The sequence below is a fragment of the Vicugna pacos genome, unplaced genomic scaffold (genome assembly GCF_048564905.1).
Source record: "Vicugna pacos unplaced genomic scaffold, VicPac4 scaffold_76, whole genome shotgun sequence".
NCBI classification, from domain to species: Eukaryota; Metazoa; Chordata; class Mammalia; order Artiodactyla; family Camelidae; genus Vicugna; species Vicugna pacos.
Genome location: NW_027328757.1, coordinates 282,244 through 303,083, shown reverse-complemented (window position 1 = coordinate 303,083; position 20,840 = coordinate 282,244). Strand labels below are relative to the sequence as shown.

At 42.5% G+C, this 20,840-nt stretch overlaps 1 protein-coding gene across 2 annotated transcripts; it reads right to left on the bottom strand.

Annotated features, from left to right (window-relative positions):
• Window positions 1-2,597: 2,597 nt before the first annotated feature.
• LOC140694640 (nucleosome assembly protein 1-like 1-A) lies at window positions 2,598-5,412 on the bottom strand. Of its 2 annotated transcripts, XM_072957792.1 has the most exons (3): window positions 4,079-5,412; window positions 3,807-3,936; window positions 2,598-2,830 (listed from the first exon to the last, which is right to left on the bottom strand). In XM_072957792.1, exons 1-3 carry the CDS (start codon window positions 5,396-5,398, stop codon window positions 2,769-2,771), a joined length of 1,512 nt encoding a protein of 503 aa, XP_072813893.1. In that variant the 5' UTR covers window positions 5,399-5,412; the 3' UTR covers window positions 2,598-2,768. The 2 variants fall into 2 exon arrangements, with proteins under 2 accessions (XP_072813893.1, XP_072813892.1); XM_072957791.1 differs by having other exon boundaries at window positions 3,807-5,412.
• Between the last annotated feature and the right edge of the window lie 15,428 nt (window positions 5,413-20,840).

Sequence of the window (20,840 nt, the reverse complement as noted above, 5' to 3'; positions counted from 1 at the left end):
TTTCCAATAACGTTTTTTGTACTTCCCTTTACACTCACAGGCAGGCTCCACAATGGCCATCAGGCTTCTGATAATGGTCTCTTCAAAGCATCTTTGACTATCTCTACCACTCTCTTCAAAGTCCTTCCAGATTCTGCCCTCTGGCCATTTCCAAAGCCATTCCCACCTTTCAGGTGTTTGCTTGTTTGTTGTTGTTTACCACAAAATCCTACTCTGTGACAACATCTGTTTTGTTTTCTATTGCTGCATGACAAATGCTTGGTCACATAGGTCATCTCTATTAAATGAGGTAGGGCTCTACTCTGGGGCATGAACACCAGGAGACAGGATCATTGGGGTGCTCTTAGAGGCTGGCTGTCACAGTGTCTGTGATGAACCAGCTGCTGGTCTTACTACTGCTCTGAGACCCAGGCTAGAGGGGCTTGTCACGGATCCCACACTTTAGGGGAGCCACTACCACCCTCTTCCAGCTTCATCTCTCTGCAAACAGCCAAGGGTGCAGTGTGTGAGATCAAGGAGATGTGCACACAGCCTGCTCCCAACCTTGTTCCATGTATCAGGGGTCCTGAATTTGCTGCACAGTGGCCCTAAACCCCAAGTTCCAAGAAGCCTGCATGCTCCTCTTCCCTGGATCTGTGCTTCTGAGGGTTAAGTGGCACTGCACTGTTATACTTACTTCCAGGACTGGGAGGAAACCAACTGTTGGTGACTATATTCAGGGAACAGGGGACAAGTGGACTTCAACATCCACGTATGTGCACGTGAGATCTCTTGAGGTGAGGAATGGAGCTCAGAGTGAGTAGAGAAGAGGAAGAGGCTGGACCTGGGGCCTGTGATGTGGACCAGCGGCCTGGGGTGGGGGTCCCCCTTTCCCCACATCGCTGGAACAGAACTCTGAGGAGCCCAGGTATTGTACGCACACAACAGGTGTTGTACACAGACCCTAAGTGACCCTCAAACTTTTTCTTATTCCTGCTCTTGAATTTTCCATCCCCTTAAGTTGGCCTGGACCTGTGATTTTCTTCTAACCATCAGAATGTGAAAATGTCAATGGAATGTCACACTCTTGATTACATTAGGTATGTTCCTGTAGTTTGATCCGTCTATCATTTATGTGGTGATTTGGTTTTGTTTAGCAATGGAGAACTAATACGCCTGGCCCAGGAGAGGACAGACCTGGAGACTCCCGGTCTCCTAACGTGCCCTCTTCAATATCACGCAACTATTGCTAACACAAACTTGTTACCGATAGCTTTGTGATTTTAAATTAGCGTAACGAGCTAAACAAGGAAAAAACCCTGAAATATGCAAAGTATTCTAAATCTGAAGTTGGTTTCCTGGCAATCAAGATGGTGTATTTATTTGGTAGATGAGATACCTTGTTTAATAGTTTATTAGTTGATTTGAAACTTTCAAGTAATTTTACACGTGGCATGCAGGCCCTTAATTGAACGTTGCCCTGAAAACTTTACAGCTTACATATGCTACAGTTTGTCCAGTTTGTGAAGACAGAGGCAGAGACTGGAGTTCTCCTGCCACAAGCCAAGGAATGCCAGGAGGCAGCAGAAACTGGAGAAGATGAGGAGGATTTTCCCCTGGAGCACCTTGCTTTCAGACTGCTGGCTGCTGCAACTGTGGGAGATTAAACTTTTATGTTGTTTCAAGCCACCCGCCTACCTTGTGGTAACTGGTTATGGCAGCCCTGTGAGCAACCCTTCCCAGTTGAATTCTCTCCCCCTCTCCACAAGACGTCACCACTACCCTTAGCAAGGGGTCTGTCGTTCTCATGCGTGCCCCTCTACACACTCCGTGCGTGCATCCCCCCCCCCCCACGCATGCCTTTTACTACATATACGCGTCCATAATCAATATGTGATTGTTTTACATGCTCTTAAACTTCGTATTCGTGGTATCGTAACGGTTCTATCCTTCTGAAACTAGTCTGTTCCCTCACCCACTTTTGCCACTGCCACCATCCAATCCTTGCCCCTCTTGGAGGTCTTTCTGTGTCTCAGACCCTTGAGAGAATTCTAGTCTCATCCCCACTCCAGCCTTTGCTGTCCCGTCCAGTTGACCGAAAATAGTGTCAAGTGGCTGGGTCAGCGCTGGCCTTACCACAGGAGAAGCTCAGTCCCTCACAGTCCTCCCCGGCCCCCCACACCCATCACTGCTCTAAACCAGTGATGCTCAAACTCTAGTGTGCTTCTCAGAGTCACCTGAAGGACACGTAAAACTCTGATTGCCGGCCCACCTTCAGAATGTCTGATTCAGTAACTCTGGAGTGGGGCCTGAGCATCTGCATTCCTCACAAGCTCCCAGGTGACGCTGATGCCGCTGGTCCACAGCAGCCCAGTGGCACCATCTGGTCTCCGGATGAGCTTGGTCATCCGTCGGTTTCTTTCAATAGAAGGAAGTAGGGGCTAGACCTCCACCTCTCCCTTTACGTTAACTGTTTATACACTGGCATTTTAATTAACTTGTGGCGGCAATAAAAGAACTTAAGACACGGTTTCAATGACAGTAAGGTGGCACAAAGCAAAAAGAAAAGATACAAGGATAGACCTGCATCAGTGTTATATACCTAAGAACTCTGCAGCTTATCCATTTCTGGCAAACTTTTATTTTTAACAGGGGCAAATGCTGTCAAACGTATCTGAAAAACTTAAGAGAAAAGTCAGATGAAGGTGGATAACACTTTTTGCATGATGAAATCGGGAACAAAACCAGTGTTGATAAAATTCCCACTGGCTACTGAGAAGCAGAAAATCTCAAATCCGTGAAGAACAATTTCGTTGTTTCTTCCTCCATCGTGTCTTTCTATGCCTGAGAACTGTGGGATGAAATAAGAGACAATTAGCAATTGCAAGCCAAGAACATGCAACACTGACTTTCTAAATCTAAGAAAACAGGCAATCCTACGTACGCCTGTTGTACCATCAAGAGAAATCAACACATTTTCCCCTTGCGACGCAGACGTCTGGACGTGTCCATCATGCACCCCTCACACCAACCTCCTCTCCCACTTGCCAAACACCAGAAACGCCTGCTTTGTTGCTGTTGTTTTCTTGAGAGACTCATTAAATAAGTCAGTCTTTCCACCTTACTAGCCTGTGCTCTATCCATCAGTCACTCCCAGACCCTCTGTTTCCAGGCCTGCGAAAAGGAAGAGAAGGACAGGGAAAAGCAAAGGAAGAAAGAGAAGGAGAGGACAGGCAAGATACAAGCTGACTTAATCACCAATTCAGTGGTGAACAACAGTCTTACCGAGGCTAACGTTCTTCTCTTTTGACTGACTGTCCCATGAAATATAAACCTTTACAACTGAACAAACAGTTAGGTATCAATCAACCAGTGGGCTCCCACTTGAAAATGTTCACTTGCTACACCTTTGTCAGCAGTCACATTCTCACGGGCATTTTCTCCCAGTTAGCCCAAGAGACCGTACTGCTGTAGCCCACTGATGAAGGCCCAGCTAGCGCACGTTCCAGTCACTTCAGCCGCCTGTTCTGGCAACTGTGTTCCAGACAAACAGTGCTCGCGGCTACCAGGTCTGATAAGTTTCCCACCTGCAGAAGTCTTACAGCTACCGCTCGGAGGGCCTGCAGCTGGGAGCGAAGCACATTTCAGAACACGCTCCATTCTACATTATCTAGCATACACGCCTTACGAACGTTAAGCTGTCCTGAAACTAGGCTTTAGCCAAATTTCCTTTACTACTATTTGCTTTGTGGAGGAAACTTAAAAACATAACACAATAGGCCTATGTCAGGAATGGCTGGGTGATACTCGGAGCTGCACACAGATACCTGGCTTCCCCGGGGCTGCCCTCTGCTGGGTCCACATCCTTTTCAGGTCCTCGCCCTGGTTCTTCGGTTCTTGGCCCTTCAGCTTCTTGGACCTCTTCATCAGAGTCTTCACACTGATATTCAGTCGCTTCTTTCGTGAAGAATAATACGGACTTTGGGACCAGAACTTCACGGAAAAAATAGCCCAACTTATAATCAGTGGCGATATCCAATACCCTACCCTCAGGAGAATCAGGAGGGTAGAAGTAGGTGAAGAAGGAACGACTGGGCACCTTGTCCGTGGCTGGTACCACACTTCCACGGCCCTCACACTTCTGCAGCTCGAGAGTTTTCATGGTGAGGTCTTTCCCCTCTTTCCAGTAGATCTCACAGCCTGTGCTGCTGATTATCTCTGGCCCTCTGGAGAAGAAGGGATCAGAATCATCTGGGTCTGAGCGCATTCGGTACGTTTTCGTCAGAACTTGGTTGAAAAAGTACTCGTTTGACTCAAAGATAAATTCTACGGTGAAGCCCATTGGTTCATCGACCCCAGAAAACTTTATTTTCACATCTGTCAAGTGCTCCAGGGCAAGTTCGTCATTTCCCCGGATCATCCTACCGAGCATCTTGACATTTTTAAAAGCTGTCAGCCAAAAGTGAGGTATGCCATTTATTTGCCCCTTTCCTTCAGGCTCTGCATCCATTTCTTCCCAAGCCCCTTCCGCCACACCTACTGCCCACTGACATTCCCCTTCTGTGGGCTCATGAATTGCATTGATGATGGCAGCTCTCCTATCGAACAGAGGTTCGTAGAAGGCAGCGTACTTTTTCTCGAGATCAAAAAGGTCTTTATAGAATTGGGCTTCTACTTGCGCATGTCGTGCCTGGAGGTTTTTGAGAGCTTTGACCCGCTGCGTAAGTGCTAGAGGCAAGCGCTGAGCACCGCCTGCCTTTGGGCCAGACGCCCCAACAGGGGCTGCGAGGGCCTGAGGACTCGGCCGCCACTCGCCAGCCTGGGCCCTGCCCTCGGGGCCACAGGCTCCAGCCTCCCAGGACTGGGAGGCATCAGCCAGGGCCTCGCCCCCCCACACCTCAGCTTCCTCTCCCAGGTCTTCCCGCTCCTGGGGCACAGGTCCCTCTCCCGGGGCTTCCACCTCCTGAGGAGGCGCGGGGCCCTCTGCAAGGTCTGCAAGGTCTGCAAGGTCTGCAAGGTCCAAGCGCTGCCAGAAGCGGCGCCGAGCCCCCACGCGGCCCGCGTGGGGCCGGACCAGGTCACGGTCGCTGTGTAGAAGGGAATGGACCAGAATGCGGAACAGGGACCCAGACCGCACGGTGGGGGCCTCACGGGCACCCGAGACGACTTCTGTGCCCTCCTGCCCGTCCTCCTCCTCCTCTTCTGTCTCCCTCTCTTCCTCCTCCTCGTCTTCGTCCCCCTCTTCTGACTGGTACTCCTCCTCCTCCTGGTCCTCGAACTCGAATTCAAACTCTTCCCTTTCCCCCTCCTCCTCTCCCAGCTCTACAGCCCAGTTCTCTTCCGCTGCGGCCTCGGCGACCTCCTCCTGCCAACCCTCATCCTCCGGAAGGACTCTGAAGACGCCCTGGACTCCATCCATCCCTTCCAAAGGTGACGCACCGACCCCAAGGAGTCTGTTGTCGCCGCCCGCCCAGCCAACAGCTGTGTCCCGGCCACCTGGGATCTGGCCGCGCTCCTCTGCGGCAGACATGGCAGGAGGGACGCGGCCGACACCGACCCGGCTGCAGCGACGACTACGGCGAAGATGGCGGCCGCCGGGCTGACCGCCGTTGCGGGGAGGCTGTTGGCAGCGGGCCCGCCTGGAGGTGGCGGGGGCGGCAGAGGGGGCGGCAGAGAAGCCGGCTGCGCAGGGAACAAGAAGAGTCTGCGAAGGCGCCTGTGGGGGCCCCGGGACAGGAGAGCCCCCGGGGCAGCCCGAGAAGTGGCCCGGGGAGACTGCGCCTGCGCCGGTGGTGGCGGCCGTCCCCAAGGCGGGAGAGCGTCTGGCTGACTGGCAGTGGGAGGCGGAGCTTGGAAACGTCAACAAAGAGCCACTTCCTCCAGCGCCAGCTCTGAGCTCATTGGCCAACAGGCAAAGACTGACATGCCCGTGGCCCAATGAGTGATCAAGGCCTTCAGCTTCCCTGGGGGCCTTCGAGTCCTGGGTGGCTCTTGAAGCCCACCCAAGTCCCTTCCGTTTCATTCTACCATTGCAAGCAAAACTGCAGTGTCCCTATAGGGTGGCGCGCTGGGGTATACAAACCTGGATTTGTTCCCCAGTTTCCACCTTGGGATGGCTCACGCCAGTGGAGACACAGTTATTTACAGGGGGAGAAAGACGTGGATAGATCAAGTATCAGCAATGGTAAAAACCTCGCACAGGAGACAGAAAGAGAACGTGGAGGTCTTAATGTTGCTAAAGCTACTGAGAAAAGAACATACAAAGTTGAAACGGATGTAGTGAGAATGAAGAGCTGAAGACACATTACAAACAGGAGCTGAAAGGTGTTTCATCACTGCTCCCCCATTCACTTCATGACTCTATAAAACGAAGAGAGAGAGCGGGAGACGGAGAGGGAGGGAGAGAGAGAGACAGACAGAGAGAGGCTTCTTTTAAAGAACTGGGCTAAGCTAAGCACCTGCTATGGACTGAATTGTGTACCGTTCCCCCTCCCCCCAGAAATTCAAATGTTAAACCCTTACCCCCACCTCACTCCCTACTCCCCCCCCCCCAACCCAAATGTGATGGTATTTGGAGACAGGGTGTTTGGCAGGTAATGAAGACTTAGTGAGGTCATGAGGCTGGGGTCCACACACTGGGATTAGTGCCCTTATAGGAAGAGACCATAGATCTTGATCTCCCCTGCACCACCCCCATGTGAAGGCACAGGGAGAAGTCGGCTCTCTTCTAGCCAAGATGAGGGCCCTCACCAAGAACTCGACCGTGCTGGCTCCCGGACCTTGCATTGCCCAGCCTCCAGAACTGCAGGAGATAAATGTTTTGTCTACGCTGCCCAGTCTATGGCATTTTGTTGTGGCAGCCCGAGCAGACTAATACGGCATGACAGACATTAAAAGGACAGGCTTCCTAGAATGATTTCTCAGTCGACAGTCCAAGACGTTTTGCTGTACTCAGACCCACTGAGTAGTAACGTTTTGCTGTACTCAGACCCACTGAGTGGTAATTCTACACTTAACTTTTCGAGGAACTGCCAGATATTTTCCCACAGTGACTCCATCATTTTAGAGTCCCACCAGTAATGTATAAGTGTCCCAATGTCTCCACATCCTGGTAAATATGTTTTATTTTTCACCTAAAAAATATTTCTGTTTTACCCATCCTTATGAGTGTGCTTTGGCATCACATGGTGGCTTTGGTCGCATTTCCCTACTGACTAAGGATGTCAAGCTGATTTTCATACCCTTATTGCACACCTGTGCATCTTGTTGGAGACATCTGTATTCATATCCTATTCATACCCATGTTTTAAACCAGATTCCTCGGCTACTTGTTGAGTTGTAAGTGTTCTTTATGTGTTCTGGACCCTAGACCCTAATTAGATATATGCTGGCCACAAGAGTTTCATCCCATTCTGTACGTTGTGGTTTTGCTGTCATGTTAATGTCCTTCGATGCAAAAACGTTTTTATTTCTGATGAAATCCAATTTATCCTTTTCTATGTTTACTTATGCTTTTATCATCATATCTAAGAATCCATTGCCAAAGCAAAGGTCATGAATATTTACCCCTTCTGAAGGACTGAATCCTGTACTCCCATAAGCATATGTTGAATACCTAATCTGCATCATCTCAGAATGTGACTGTGTTTGGTGACAGGACCTTTAAAGAGGTAATTAAGGCCAACGGAGGTCATATGGTTGGACCCTAGCCAATCGGACTGGTGTCCTAAAAAGGGAAGTACGTTTGGACACAGGAAAACACAGCAGAGCTGCACGTACACTAGAGGAAAGATCATGTAAGGATGCAGGGAGAAGGCGGCCGGCTGCAAGCCAAGAACAGAGCCCTGAGAAGAAACCAAACTTGCTGACATCTTGTTCTTGGACTTCTCGTCTCCAGAACCGTGAGAAACTAAATTTGGGTTGTTTAAGCCACCCAGTCTGTGGTATTTTGTGATGGCGGCCCCAGCAAACTAATACATTTTTTCTAAGAGTATTATGGGTGTAGCTCTTACAGCTCGATCTTTGCTCATTTAGAGTTCATTTCTGTATGTGGAGTGATTGTAGGTGTCCAGCTTTACTCATTTTGATAGCCTGCTGTCCTAGTATCTTTTTTTTTTTTTTTTTGGTAGTGGCTCCGCTTTCTCCCCACTTAATGATCTGACATCCTTGCTGAAAATCAACCGAACATAGATTTATGGGTTTATTTCTGGACTCCCAGTTTGTTCCATTGATCCGTATGTCTCGTGTTGTTTCAGTACCACACTGTCTCGATTACTGTTGCTGTGGTAAGTTTTGACACGGGGAAGTGGAATCCTCCAGCTTTCTCTTTCTTTTTCAAGATGGTCTTCGCTATTCCCGGTCTCCTGTAATTCCGTATGAATTCTAGGGCCAGCCTTTTCATTCTGCAGACAAGGTCACTGGCGTATTGAAAGGGATTGTTTTTCATCTGTAGATCTCTTTACATAGGATTCCTATGTGTACATTAAGAGCTCAAATTTCCAATGCTGCTGTGATGCCTTTGAGCCTCAGAATACCCCACTGGCCTAACTGTGATTTCCCCTGCTCTCACCTGAATGTCTCCTTCTTCTGGGACAGGTACCCCACCCAGCTGGGTTCTCTCCGATCAGCCAGACTAGCTGCACCCCACCTGCTCCTCTGCCCAACGGGTTTTCCTTGCCTGCCAGCCAGTGGAATTTTTCAAATAAGGTGATCATGCCCTCTTGTGGGAACCAGGGAGCGCCCCACTCTCTTGCTACTCTGCAATCTCTTTCCCATCACCCCTGTCAGTTCACTCTACTCCTGAACACAACTCCCCTGCCGCGCTGCACGGCATGCCCTGTCCTCACCCCGGGTGTGAATGTGTGACTAAAAGAGCTGTCAATCACATCTGTCCGGTGCCAGTGTCGTGTGCTTGGCCATCTCACACCATTAGGGTAGGGGATCCCTCCTTCACCAGTGGGGTGGATGGGAGATAAAGAGAACTGCAGGTGGGTCAGAAGGGGGAGGTAGGGGGTAGGTCGTGGGGCAGTCTTGCGGAAAGGAGCCCCCCTGGGACAGGCCCAGGTTGACCTTCTAAAGGGTTGTGGAAAGGCATAGCTTGAGGCCCCACCACAGAGGAAGGATCATGAATAATATAGCTCCCCGATTGTCTCTCAAGTGTGCCTGTTCCAAGTGAGACCCGATCAAATTCGTAAGCTTTTGCACAGCAAAGGAAACCACCAACAAAATGAAAAGACAACCTACGGACTGGCAGAAAACATTTGCACATAATGCAACCGAAACGAGATTAATTTCCAAAATATACAGTCAGTTCATACACCTCGTTTTTAACATTTTTGTTGAGTTACAGTCATTTTACAATGTTGTGTCAAATTCCCGTGTAGATCACAATTTTTCAGTTATACATGAACATACATATATTCATTGTCACATTTTTTTTCGCTGTGAGCTACCATACGATCTTGTATATATTTCCCTGTGCTATACCATGTAATCTTGTTTATCTATTCTGCATATGCCTGTGAGTATCTACAAATTTTGAATTCCTAGTCTGTCCCTTCCCACCCCCCGCCCCCTTGGCAACCACAAGTTTGTATTCTATGTCTATGAGTCTGTTTCTGTTTTGTATTTATGTTCAATTGTTTTTTTTTTTTAGAGTCCACATGAGCGATCACATATGGTATTTTTCTTTCTCTTTCTGGCACTTAGAATGACATTCTCCAGCTCAATATGAAAAAAACAAACAACCGAATTAAGAAATGGGCAGAAGACCTAAATAGACATTTTTCCAAAGAAAACATATAGAGGGCCAACAGGCACATGAAAAGATGCTCAACATCACTAATTATTTGAGAAATGCAAATCAACACTACTATGAGGTATCTCCTCACACCCATCAGTGTCCACCATCAAAAAGTCTACGAATAGTAAATGCTGAAGAGTGTTGGGAGAAAAGGGTGGGAATGTAAATTGGTGCAGCCGCTATCGAAAACAGTACAGAGGGTCTTTAAAAAACTAAAAATAGTTATTCTATGATCCAGGAATCCCACTGTTGGACATATATCCAGAGAAGTCTAAAACTCTCATTCAAAAATGCACAGGCACCCCAATGTTCATAGCAGCACTGTTTACAATAGTCAAGACATGGAAACACCCTACATGTCCATCGACATATTAGTGGATAAAGAAGATGTCATAGATAAATAGACAAACAAACAAATAAATTGGAATACTACTCAGTCATAAAAAAGAATGAAATATTGCTATTGCAGCAATGTGGATGTACCTAGCAATTATTCTAAGTGATGTCAGACAGAAAAAGACAAATATTATATCATGTCACTTTTATGTGGGATGTAAAAAATAATACAAATGAACTTATTTATAAAACAGGAACAGACTCACAGACGTAGAAATCTAACTTATGGTTGCTTAGGGAAATGTCAGGTTGATGGTTTAGTTAGGAATATGGGATTAATAGATACACTCTGCTATATATAAAATAGATGGAAGGGATCTGATAGGAACACAATATTGTAAATCAACTTCAAACAAAGTGCCTGTTTCAAGCATGTGTAACAACCTTGCCTGTCTCCATTGTGCTGCTTTCCTAACACATGTGAGTTTGTTTGCTTGTGTGTACTAAGTTATTTGTTGTCCTTCGACTTTTAAATTTCATTATTGTTCTTCTGTTTATGTATCTATCTTTCATTGGAAATGGAGTAGTGAAGTCTCTAAGGATTATTTAGAAACTGTGTACTTATCCATTCGATTCTGTCAGTTTTTGTTTCATGTGTTTTCGGACATATAGATACATTATTATTGCATCTTTTTAATATACTGACTCCCTTTTTTAATATACAAGGCTCTTGTTTGACTATGTGACCATTTTTATCTTAAAGTGTGTTTCATCTGATATCAGTGTAGCCACCCCAGCTCTCGCTTTGGTATAGAATTTGCATAGAATATTATTTTCCATCCTCTTTTTTTCACCCTATGTGTCTTTGGATCTAAGGTGAATCTCTTGCAGATAACATAATTGGGGGATGTTTTTGTTAATCCCCTTTGCCAATCTCTGCCTTTTCCTTGGACAGTCTTATTCATTGGTATTATAGTAATTGCTGAGAAAGAGAGACTTTTCTGCCATTTTGCCATTTGTTTTTCCTATGTCACCCTTTTTTTGTTCTTAACTCCTCAATTGCTGCCTTTTTCTGTGATTAAATGAATTTTTCTAGTGTTCATCAGTGATTCCTTTATCATTCCTTTTTCCTTTACATTTTTAAGGGTTTTTTGTTTGTATGTTTGGGGGCTTTCTGTTTTTGTTTTTTGGTGATAACCCAGGGATTATAATTAATGTCTTAAGTTTATACTAATCAAGTTTGTATTGATACCAAGGTAGTTTCAGTAGTATTCAAAAACTCTTCTTCTTTCCAGCTTTGCCACCTCCCTTTTTGTGGTTATTGTGACAAATGATGTATTTGTGTATTTGATGTCCATTAACAGAGATTTCTTGTTAATGCTTTATAATTTGTATTTTGAATCATATATGAGAACAAAAAGAGGAGCTACAAACCAAAAATGCAGTAATATTGGCTTTTGCACTTGTCTGTGTAGTTAACTTCGCCTTTGTGGTTTATTTCTTCAGGGGCTTAAATAAATGTTCCGTGTTCTTTCATTTCAGTGTCGACTCCTTTCAGTGCTTTGTTAGGTACTCTCTTAATTTTTGCTTATCTTGAAATGTCTTTCTCTCCCCTTCATTTTCCCATATATAGATTTCTTGGTAGACAGAGTATTTTTGTTCATTTGTCCTGCACTTTTACTGTGTCATTCTAATGCCACCTGCCCTCTGTGGTTGCTGTAGTGCAATTGGAACAAATTCTTATTGAGGATTACTTGTATGTGAGGAGTCATTTCTACTGTTGCTTTCAAGATTCACTCTTTGTCTTTCAATTTTGATAATTTGATCATGATGTGCCCTCTGAGTTTATCTTGCCTGGAGTTTGTTGAACTTATTAGATGTATAGATTCATGTTATTTTCTCTAATTTGGGAAGTTTTGAGTTATCATTTGTTCAAATATTTTATTCTGTTTTCTCTCCTTCTTCTCCTCTGCAACTCTCATTTTATGTATGTTGATATGCTGTTATTTGTCCCTAATTATAATTTATATCTCTTTGTGATAGTCTCTATTTTGTGACACACCTTTCTAATGTTCCCTAATTCTTTTATCATTGAGCTTATTGAAGGCAGTTGATGTAGTTTATTTTTCAAGCAACCCAAATCCTGTGCTTTATCTCTGGCAGTTTATATTACATTATAATCCAAAGCAATATGGAGTTTGACGCAACACTGTGGAATGATTGTGAATCGATGAAAATGTAAAAAAAAAAAAAAAAAAAGAAAAATAATAATCCAAAGCAATAGTAATGAAAACAGTGTGGTACTGGCATAAAAACAGACATATAGATTGATGGAACAAAATAGAGAGCCCAGAAATAAACTCACACATATATGCTCAACTATTTGACAAGAGCTCCAAATGGGGAGTCCCACACAATGGGGAGCCCCACACAATGGGGAAAGGATAGTCTCTTCAGTAAATGGTGCTGGAGAACTAGATATCCACATGCAAAAGTATGATATTGGACCCTTATCTTACACTATTCCTCAAAATTAACTCAAAATGGAGTCAAGATTTAAACATAAGGCCTGAAGCTGTAAAACTTGTAGAAGAAAATATAGAGGTAAGCTCTTTGACATAGGTCTTGGCAATGATTTTTTTTTGAATTGACACCAAAACAAAGATCACAGAAGCAAAAACAAACAAGTGGACTACATCAAACTAAAAGGCTTCTGCACAGCAGAAGAAACCATCAACAAATGAAAAGGCCACGTATGTACAGAGTGGAAGAATATATTTGCAAATTATTATATACCTGTTAAGGGGTTAATATCCAAAATATTTAAGGAAACTCAATCAAATCTAGAGCAAAAAAATTAACTCAGTTAATAAGAGAGTATGTAATCTAAATATACATTTTTTTCCAAAGAAAACATACAACTGGCCAACAGGTCTTTGAAAAGTTGTTCAGCATCACTTATCATCTGGGAAATGCCAATCAAAATCATGATTAAGACGTCAGACCTGTTAGTATGGCTATTATCAAAAAGACAAGAGGTAGCAAGTGTTGGTGAGAGTGTGGTAAAATGGGGGAACCCTTTTGCACTGTTGGTGGGAATGCTAATTGGTACCATCATTACTGAAAACAATATGGAAGTCCCTTAAGATATTAAAAATAGAGCTACCACATGATCCAGCAATTCCAGTCCCGGGAATATATCCAGAGGAAATGACTTCTGCTCTGCTCTCTTATGCTCATTGCTGCATTATTTGGAATAGCCAAGGAATAGTGACGACCTAAGTGTTCATGGACAAATGAAAGGATAAAGAATATATATATATGACATATAAAAAAATTCTTCTTAAAATTCATTAAAAAGATTATTATTGCCTTTATTGGGGTGAAAGTGAGAGGAACAGGAACAGAGACAAGACATAGTGGATTCTCCGTCCTCCAGGCTTCTTGTCTCAGGAAATCTCTACAGACAGACCTTAAGAGGGAGCCAGTTGGAAAGATGACATGGAGTTGGTAGAATCTTAGCAACATAGAGCAGAGTATAGTATCTTGAGCTCAGATATTTAGACAACTTTCACCTAGAATCTGCTTCTTCCTATAGCACATATATCCTGACAAAGAATTCAAACAGTATGAATTTGAGACAAAATAAACACAGAAATGACTACAACATCAGCAGCACCACTTCCAAAAATGCAAGAACAAAACTCCAGACCTTTGTTAGGAGTTGTACTTGTGTTTATACAATAAATAGGGAATCTGTGGGTTTTAATTAAATTTACAGATTTAATTAATCTTTGGGTAGAAAAACTCCTACACATAATGACTTCTCTTCTTTCTCACATACCTGGGAAACTCAGAGTTAAGTAAAAAGCTTCCTTCCCCATGTTTTTGGATAATATCCCAGCCTCAGGCACACTCAAAACCTTTGCCTGAGTCCCAGATGGAACATCTCTCTCAGGTGAGGCAGTTTTTCTACTGAAGAATCTCAAAAATAGCCTTAAGGTTTTGTAAGAATTGGGAGATGTGTAAAATATTTGTAAAAACTATGTAGAGGCAAAAAACTTCTATCACTCAGAGATGTATTTGGAGGTGTGTGTGGGTGTGTGTGAGTGTATGTGTAAAGATTATTTCAGTTTAACTTTAGGCAAACTGTCAACATAAACTCGACACAAAAGCAATTTCCAGTCCCCCGTGTCTTTAAACTCAAGGTATGAGCTACCCTGCAGAGGCAGGACCTGGTGCTTTGGGGCAGGCGCAGCAGTTGAGTGTAAACTCTCAAACCAGACAGCCTGGGTAAAAGTCCCAGTTCACCTACAGGGTGTGAGATCTTGGGCTCAGGACTTAATATCTCCAATCCTATCTCATATAATAATTCTCAAATTCCCCATCAGTAAATGAGGTGAAGAATGGTATCAACCTCATCAGATTGCTGTACAAATTTAACGAGCTAATATTTACAAGGTCCTACTTGGTATAGGGCTTGGCACAGAGTTTAAGTGCAAATTGATGTCTAAGAGCATTCCTTGGCTTGTGGCAGGAGAACTCCAGTCTATGCCTCTATCTGCACATGACCTGCTTCTCTGTGTTTATTTCTCTTAAATCTTCCTGTCTTAAATCTCCCTGTCTTTTCTTTTATAAGGACATCCCTCAGTCCATTTACGTCCCAGTCCATCTCCAGGATCGCTCCATCTCAAGATACCTAATTTGATCACAGTTGCAAAGAGTATTTCCAATTTAGGTTATATTTACAGGTACCAGAGATCTGCACTTGGGCATATCTTCCTGAAGGACACAATTCAACCCACTGCGGGTACACATTGGGCTTCAACTGCCTGTAATGTTGTATTTCTCAATTATGTGGTGGGTACGTGGATGTAGTATTTTTATACTATTGTGTAGGTCTGGAATATTTCCTGCATAAAATAAAGTTTTACATAAGTAGCAAAAGGAGAAAATGGGCCTAATAAATAGAAACTACTTCAGGGGAAAAATGAAGTTTTAGTTGACCAGAATATAGGATGAGAGGAGAAAGGCCAGAGGGTGGAGGGTAGATCTCCTTTCTGCATGTTGGCAAGGCTGTATAGATGCTGTCTAGGTTTCATTAACATCTCCTTTCATATTTGATGGGAGCACATATCATATCCATATATATATTTTTTTACACTTCTGCACCCCTACTCCCTTTGATATGAGCTTCTGAATGATTGGAATCTGAAAGTTTATTTCGCTCTGTCTTCTCAAGCACCTAGTACTGTGTTTTCTTTTTAGTATGTGCTGCATAAAAGTCTGTTAAAATGAAGTTAATGTAATGAATCCACCATCCTTTTTTGGTCATCAGTGTTAACATTTTAAAATGTAGTAGCATATAGTATTCCTTATGGAATGACCCAGGGGCTTTTGTCACCATTATTCAAAATGAAAGGGTAGTCCAAGTAGGAAGTTATCCACATTATGTCATTTGAAGGGCCTCAAATTGTTTGTGATCAATTTGTGCTGCACTACCTGTCTTTATGCTAGATTTTTATTTTTAAAGGCCGTACATGCCCTTCTAAGGAGTCTTACTGGGCTTCACTACATTAGACAGAAGGCATGTCGACTGACATTAACGCACGGCCTAAAAGTTGAGAGTTCTGTTTTATTTGGCGGGAGGACTCGAGCCCTAGATGACAGCCTCTCACATAGCTCTGAGGGACTGCTCCGAAGAGGTAGGGGAGGAGCTAGGAGATATAGGAGCTTTACAACAAAGACCAGGTAGTTGGAACATTACAAGATTAGTTGTTAACTAAAGAAAAGCAGGCATCTCAAGTTAAAAGAATTTAGCTCTTTTCTAGGCATGGGAGGGAGCAAACATTTGGGTTCATTGAGTTCATCCCTTTGACAAGCACCTAGCTATCTAGGGCCAGTATTCTGTCCTTTCTTATTCTGAGTCCCCTCAGGGCGCACTGCTGTGAGTGGCTGCAGAGGCTGGGCTGCAGGCTTGTCTTCCCTTGGGGGGGGTGGGGGCAGCCGCTGATGACTTGAGGGCTTCAGCAGTCTTTGTTTGCTGATATTGTTTGTAGTATTTTTTTTTCACAGTGCTTCCCCTTGGTCCTAAATTCGACCAATATTTTCAGAGACATTTCATGACCAATTTTGTCTGAGGGTCCTAGGAAGTCTCATTCCTAGGATCAGGTGGAAGATTCTGTTGACATGCCACTCAAAGGGCTAATTTTTGGACTAGGCTCTGGTGATGCTCAAGATTCTCTGGATTGCCTGTCTTACTAGTGTATTATGATCCAGGAAATGTTTTCCCTCCTTGCTCATTCTCATATGTATAATCACACTATTATAATTATTCTATACAGGGTTATAATGTGATCTATTTTTTCCAAGATGTTTAGCCATCTTATCAGAGGCCTAGTTACACACTGGGAAATACAAGAGACAACAATCTTATAAAATAGAATAAGCAATACAGTTAGTAACATTAATAAAGTCATACAGAGAATAACAACTTAGAAACAACAAATTACAACAATGATTAGTGTAACTAGTTGTAATCTGTTTGCAATAACCCTCATATCCACAGGGGAGCCAGCTGGAGAAGTGAAATTTTGGAAGGATCAAGATGAGAAAAAAAGATAAATGTTTTATGCTTGTTTACAAAGGCATACTTTATCAACTTGTTGTAGGTCATAGAATAAGAGGAAAGGGTTTTTTTGAAAAATAAAGAGTAAAGGCCAGTATGTTTCTCTAGAATCATTAAGTTATCAATCATATTTATCAGTTCATTTAGTTCCATGTAATTAATTTTTATCTGCATAAAGTCATCAGGTTTCCATTAGAGTTTTAAAATTTACCAGTTCAGTGGTATGATCTAAAAATTATCAGGAACATTTTTGTTTAAAAGACCCTTTTTATGAATCTTCCTGAAGATCTTCATTTTATAAAAGCATTAGAGTAAAACAATGACAGTTTATATGACAAGACTTAGAATGACATGGTTAAAGATTTGATTATAACGCAATTAACAAGCAACTTGGATATTTTTGACATACAACATTTTAAGATAATAATTAGAATTATGACTGATATCAGGACATAGGTTTTTAAGAATTTTAGAATAACTATACTAGTGACTTTTATTTCTACAATATAACCTAAGTTTTATCCCCAATTACTTGACTTTTTTAAAAGTAATTTAACATACTAAATAAGTCTAGTTCATTATTTTTTAACATTTTTTGAGTTATAGTCATTTTACAATGTTGTGTCAAATTCCAGTGTAGAGCAATTTTTCAATTATACATGAGCATGTATATATTCATTGTCACATTTTTTTTTGCTGTGAGCTACTATAAGATCTTGTATATATTTCCCTGTTCTATACAGTATAATCTTGTTTATCTATTCTACATTTTGAAATCCCAGTCTGTCCCTTCCCACCCCCTGCCCTGTTGGCAACCACAAGTTTATATTCTATGTCTGAGTCTGTTTCTGTTTTGAATTTATGGTGTGTTTTTTTTAGATTCCACATATGAGCGATCTCATATGGTATTTTTCTTTCTCCTTCTGGCTTACTTCACTTAGAACAACATTCTCCAGGAACATCCATGTTGCTGCAAGTGGCGTTATGTTGTCACTTTTTATGGCTGAATAGTATTCCATTGTATAAATATACCACCACTTCTTTATCCAGTCATCCGTTGATGGACATTTAGGCTGTCTCCATGTCTTGGCTGTTGTAAATAGTGCTGCTATGAATATTGGGGTGCAGGTGTCATCCTGAAGTAGGGTTCCTTCTGGATACATGCCCAGGAGCGGGATTCCTGGGTCATATGGTAAGTCTGTTCCTAGTCTTTTGAGGAATCTCCATTCTGTTTGCCAGTGGCTGCACCAAACTGCACTCCCACCGGCAGTGTAGGGGGGTTCCCTTTTCTCCACACCCTCTCCAGCACGTGTCATTTGTGGACTTTTGAATGATGGCCATTCCGACTGGTGTGAGGTAATACCTCATTGTAGTTTTGATTTGCATTTCTCTGATAATTAGTGATATTGAGCATTTTGTTCATGTGCCTATTGATCATTTGTATTTCTTCCTTGGAGAATTGCTTGTTTAGGTGTTTTGCCCATTTTTGACTGGGTTGTTTGTTTTTTTCTTATTAAGTTGTATGAGCCGCTTATATATTCTGGAGATCAAGACTTTGTCGGTTTCATTTGCAAAAACTTTCTCCCATTCTGTAGGTTGTCGTTTTGTTTTGCTTATAGTTTCCTTTGCTGTGCAGAAGCTTGTAAGTTTAATTAGGTCACATTTGTTTATTCTTGCTTTTATTTCTATTGCTTGGGTAGACTGTCCTAGGAGAACATTTTTGAGATGTATGTAGTCTACTTAGTTTAATATCTCTCTTTGGGATATTTCAGGGGCCCTTTGAAGCATCCCAAAGTTAGCTTAGCTGAAGGTCAAAAGAATTTAATCAAAATTTGATATTTTGGGAAGCTTGTTAAAAAGTTTCAAAACACTTGATCAGATAAAATCATAGGTCACTGTTAAACAATACTCATTTACTCAACCAAAGTGACAGTGGTTTTAAAAACAGATACAAATTACTTAACGCACACTCACACAGTCTGTTATCAAAAGTAGCACTCTAAGAAACTTTGTTTTCTTAACATAGAGAATTAAAACCCAATCATGTTTCAGTTTACTCTTAACGAAATCCATTTAGTCAATCCCAGCCATACACAAAACTCTTTTCTCAGGATTCTCCATAACCTTCTATCACCTTCTGTATCCATATTATTTTATCCCTTAATTCCCACATCTAGAAACTACCAACTCTAAGTAGCAAAATGTAATTTCATGTTTTATACCTTTTTGCTGAAAACATACACTCTATTTTTTACTGTATACCAAAAATGTTATTATTTCTAGTAGCTTTAATTACATATTTAAATTAGAACACTTTTAAAATCCTTAGTTTCCAGTGAAAACTAGGAAATAAGCAATTATAAACTGTCTTCTGCATTAGTATTCTGTAGATTGACAAATATAAATACCAATAATAATTTCTAAAAGCATGTGCTTTTTAATAGAAAATCTCTTAGGGTGGCAGCAAACATATTTATCAATAGTCCCCAAAATACCTTTAGCTTCTCTGTAAAGGGAAACCAATGTTTAGTAATGAATGTTTTAATATCTTACTGTATTTGGGAATGACCTAGTTATTTAATAAACTCCCATCATTTAACTTAATTTAGCACAACTCTAGAATTTTAAGATTCCAAATATTTGTAGAGATTATTTTAAGTATACATTTCTAAAATATACTTATTTTTAAAGCATTTATCCAAAAGCTCTTATCTCATTTGCATTTGATTTACTTATAAGAATTTTATTACAGCAAATTACTATTATTTTTTTGACAAATCTGCAACAGATATAACAAGATCAGTTCTCAGTCACCCGAAAGAAAGATTTTTGACAAGAGAAAAAGAACGTGATACAAGCAAGACTTTTATCAGTGAGGTTAAAAAAAAAAATAGTGAAAGATAGTATACTCCAGAGAATTGGGAGCGGGCCAATCCAAGACAGAAAAAATGGCACCGTTCCCTAGATTTTCCTGTTTGTATATCCTGGTTTTGTATTGATTGATTGATTGATAACTCGAGTTCCCTGTGCTCTGGTTGACTGACAGCTCAGGTTCCTTGTGCTTAGGTTCCTTGTGTTCTGGATCATTCCTTTCCCCTTCCTCTCCCCCTGCCAAGTGCTCATTTCCATCTAAACTACCTAACATTCCCCCCTCTAGTCATAGGACCTCAAATCCTTGGGATGTAGAGGGCAATGACTGCTCTAGCTACTTCCTGCTGATCTGGGGTGACAATGGAACTCGTTGGGGTCCCAGACTAGCTGGCTATCCTATCACTGGGCCAGTGGTGAGTGAAGGGTCAGTGTCCATTGAAGGCTAGTATAAAAACTGTCTTGGCTGATTGGTGGATTACCTTGTTGTATAGCCATTTGAAGTTTGACTCTAGATGAGAAGAAACACATTTTATAAGAAGGTTGAAAAGTTAGAGGTCAAATACATAGAGCCAATCCTAGCCAAGGGACGAAGGGGGCAAACAAGGGTCATACCTACTTAAATGGAGTGAAGAGGGCTCCCAACACTCTTAGGCAGAAAGGCCAGCCTCAAGTAGTGGGATCTAGCCACTTAGAGAGGTATTCCATGGGCTATTGGGTAGGACCCAGCTATTGGGTGAGGACCCCCAAGGCTATTCCTCCTCTCTCATGAACATAGAACTGGAAGGGCTTTGTGGGATCTGGCAGCCCCAATGCTGGGGATCTTACTAGATTTTTTAATTTTCCCATTGTTTCCTATTGGGAAGGACCCCACTGGAGAGGTAGAATCATCCTTACCCTTTAAACTGTCATATAGAGGTTGGGCTATAGACCCATAGTTAGAGATCCAAAGTCTACAGTAACCTGTTAATCCAAGAAATGCTCTGAGCTCTTTTCAAGCAGTGGGATTAGGGAGTTGTAAGAGTCCCTGAATTCATTCAGGGGAAAGGCTATGATTTCCAGAAGTTGAAACAACTCCTAGATAAGTTACTTCTTGTTTGATCATTTTGGCCTTGGACCTGGAAACTTTATATCCCTGCGCAGCCAAGAAGTTGAGTTTGGATTGCACGTTGGATGGCCTGTTCTCGAGTAAGGGAGCAGATAAGTAAGACACCTACATATCGGAGA

Excerpts from the sequence above, each read along its gene's own strand:
- LOC140694640 (XM_072957791.1), bottom strand. The coding sequence starts at position 5,398 with ATGGATGGAGTCCAGGGCGTCTTCAGAGTCCTTCCGGAGGATGAGGGT.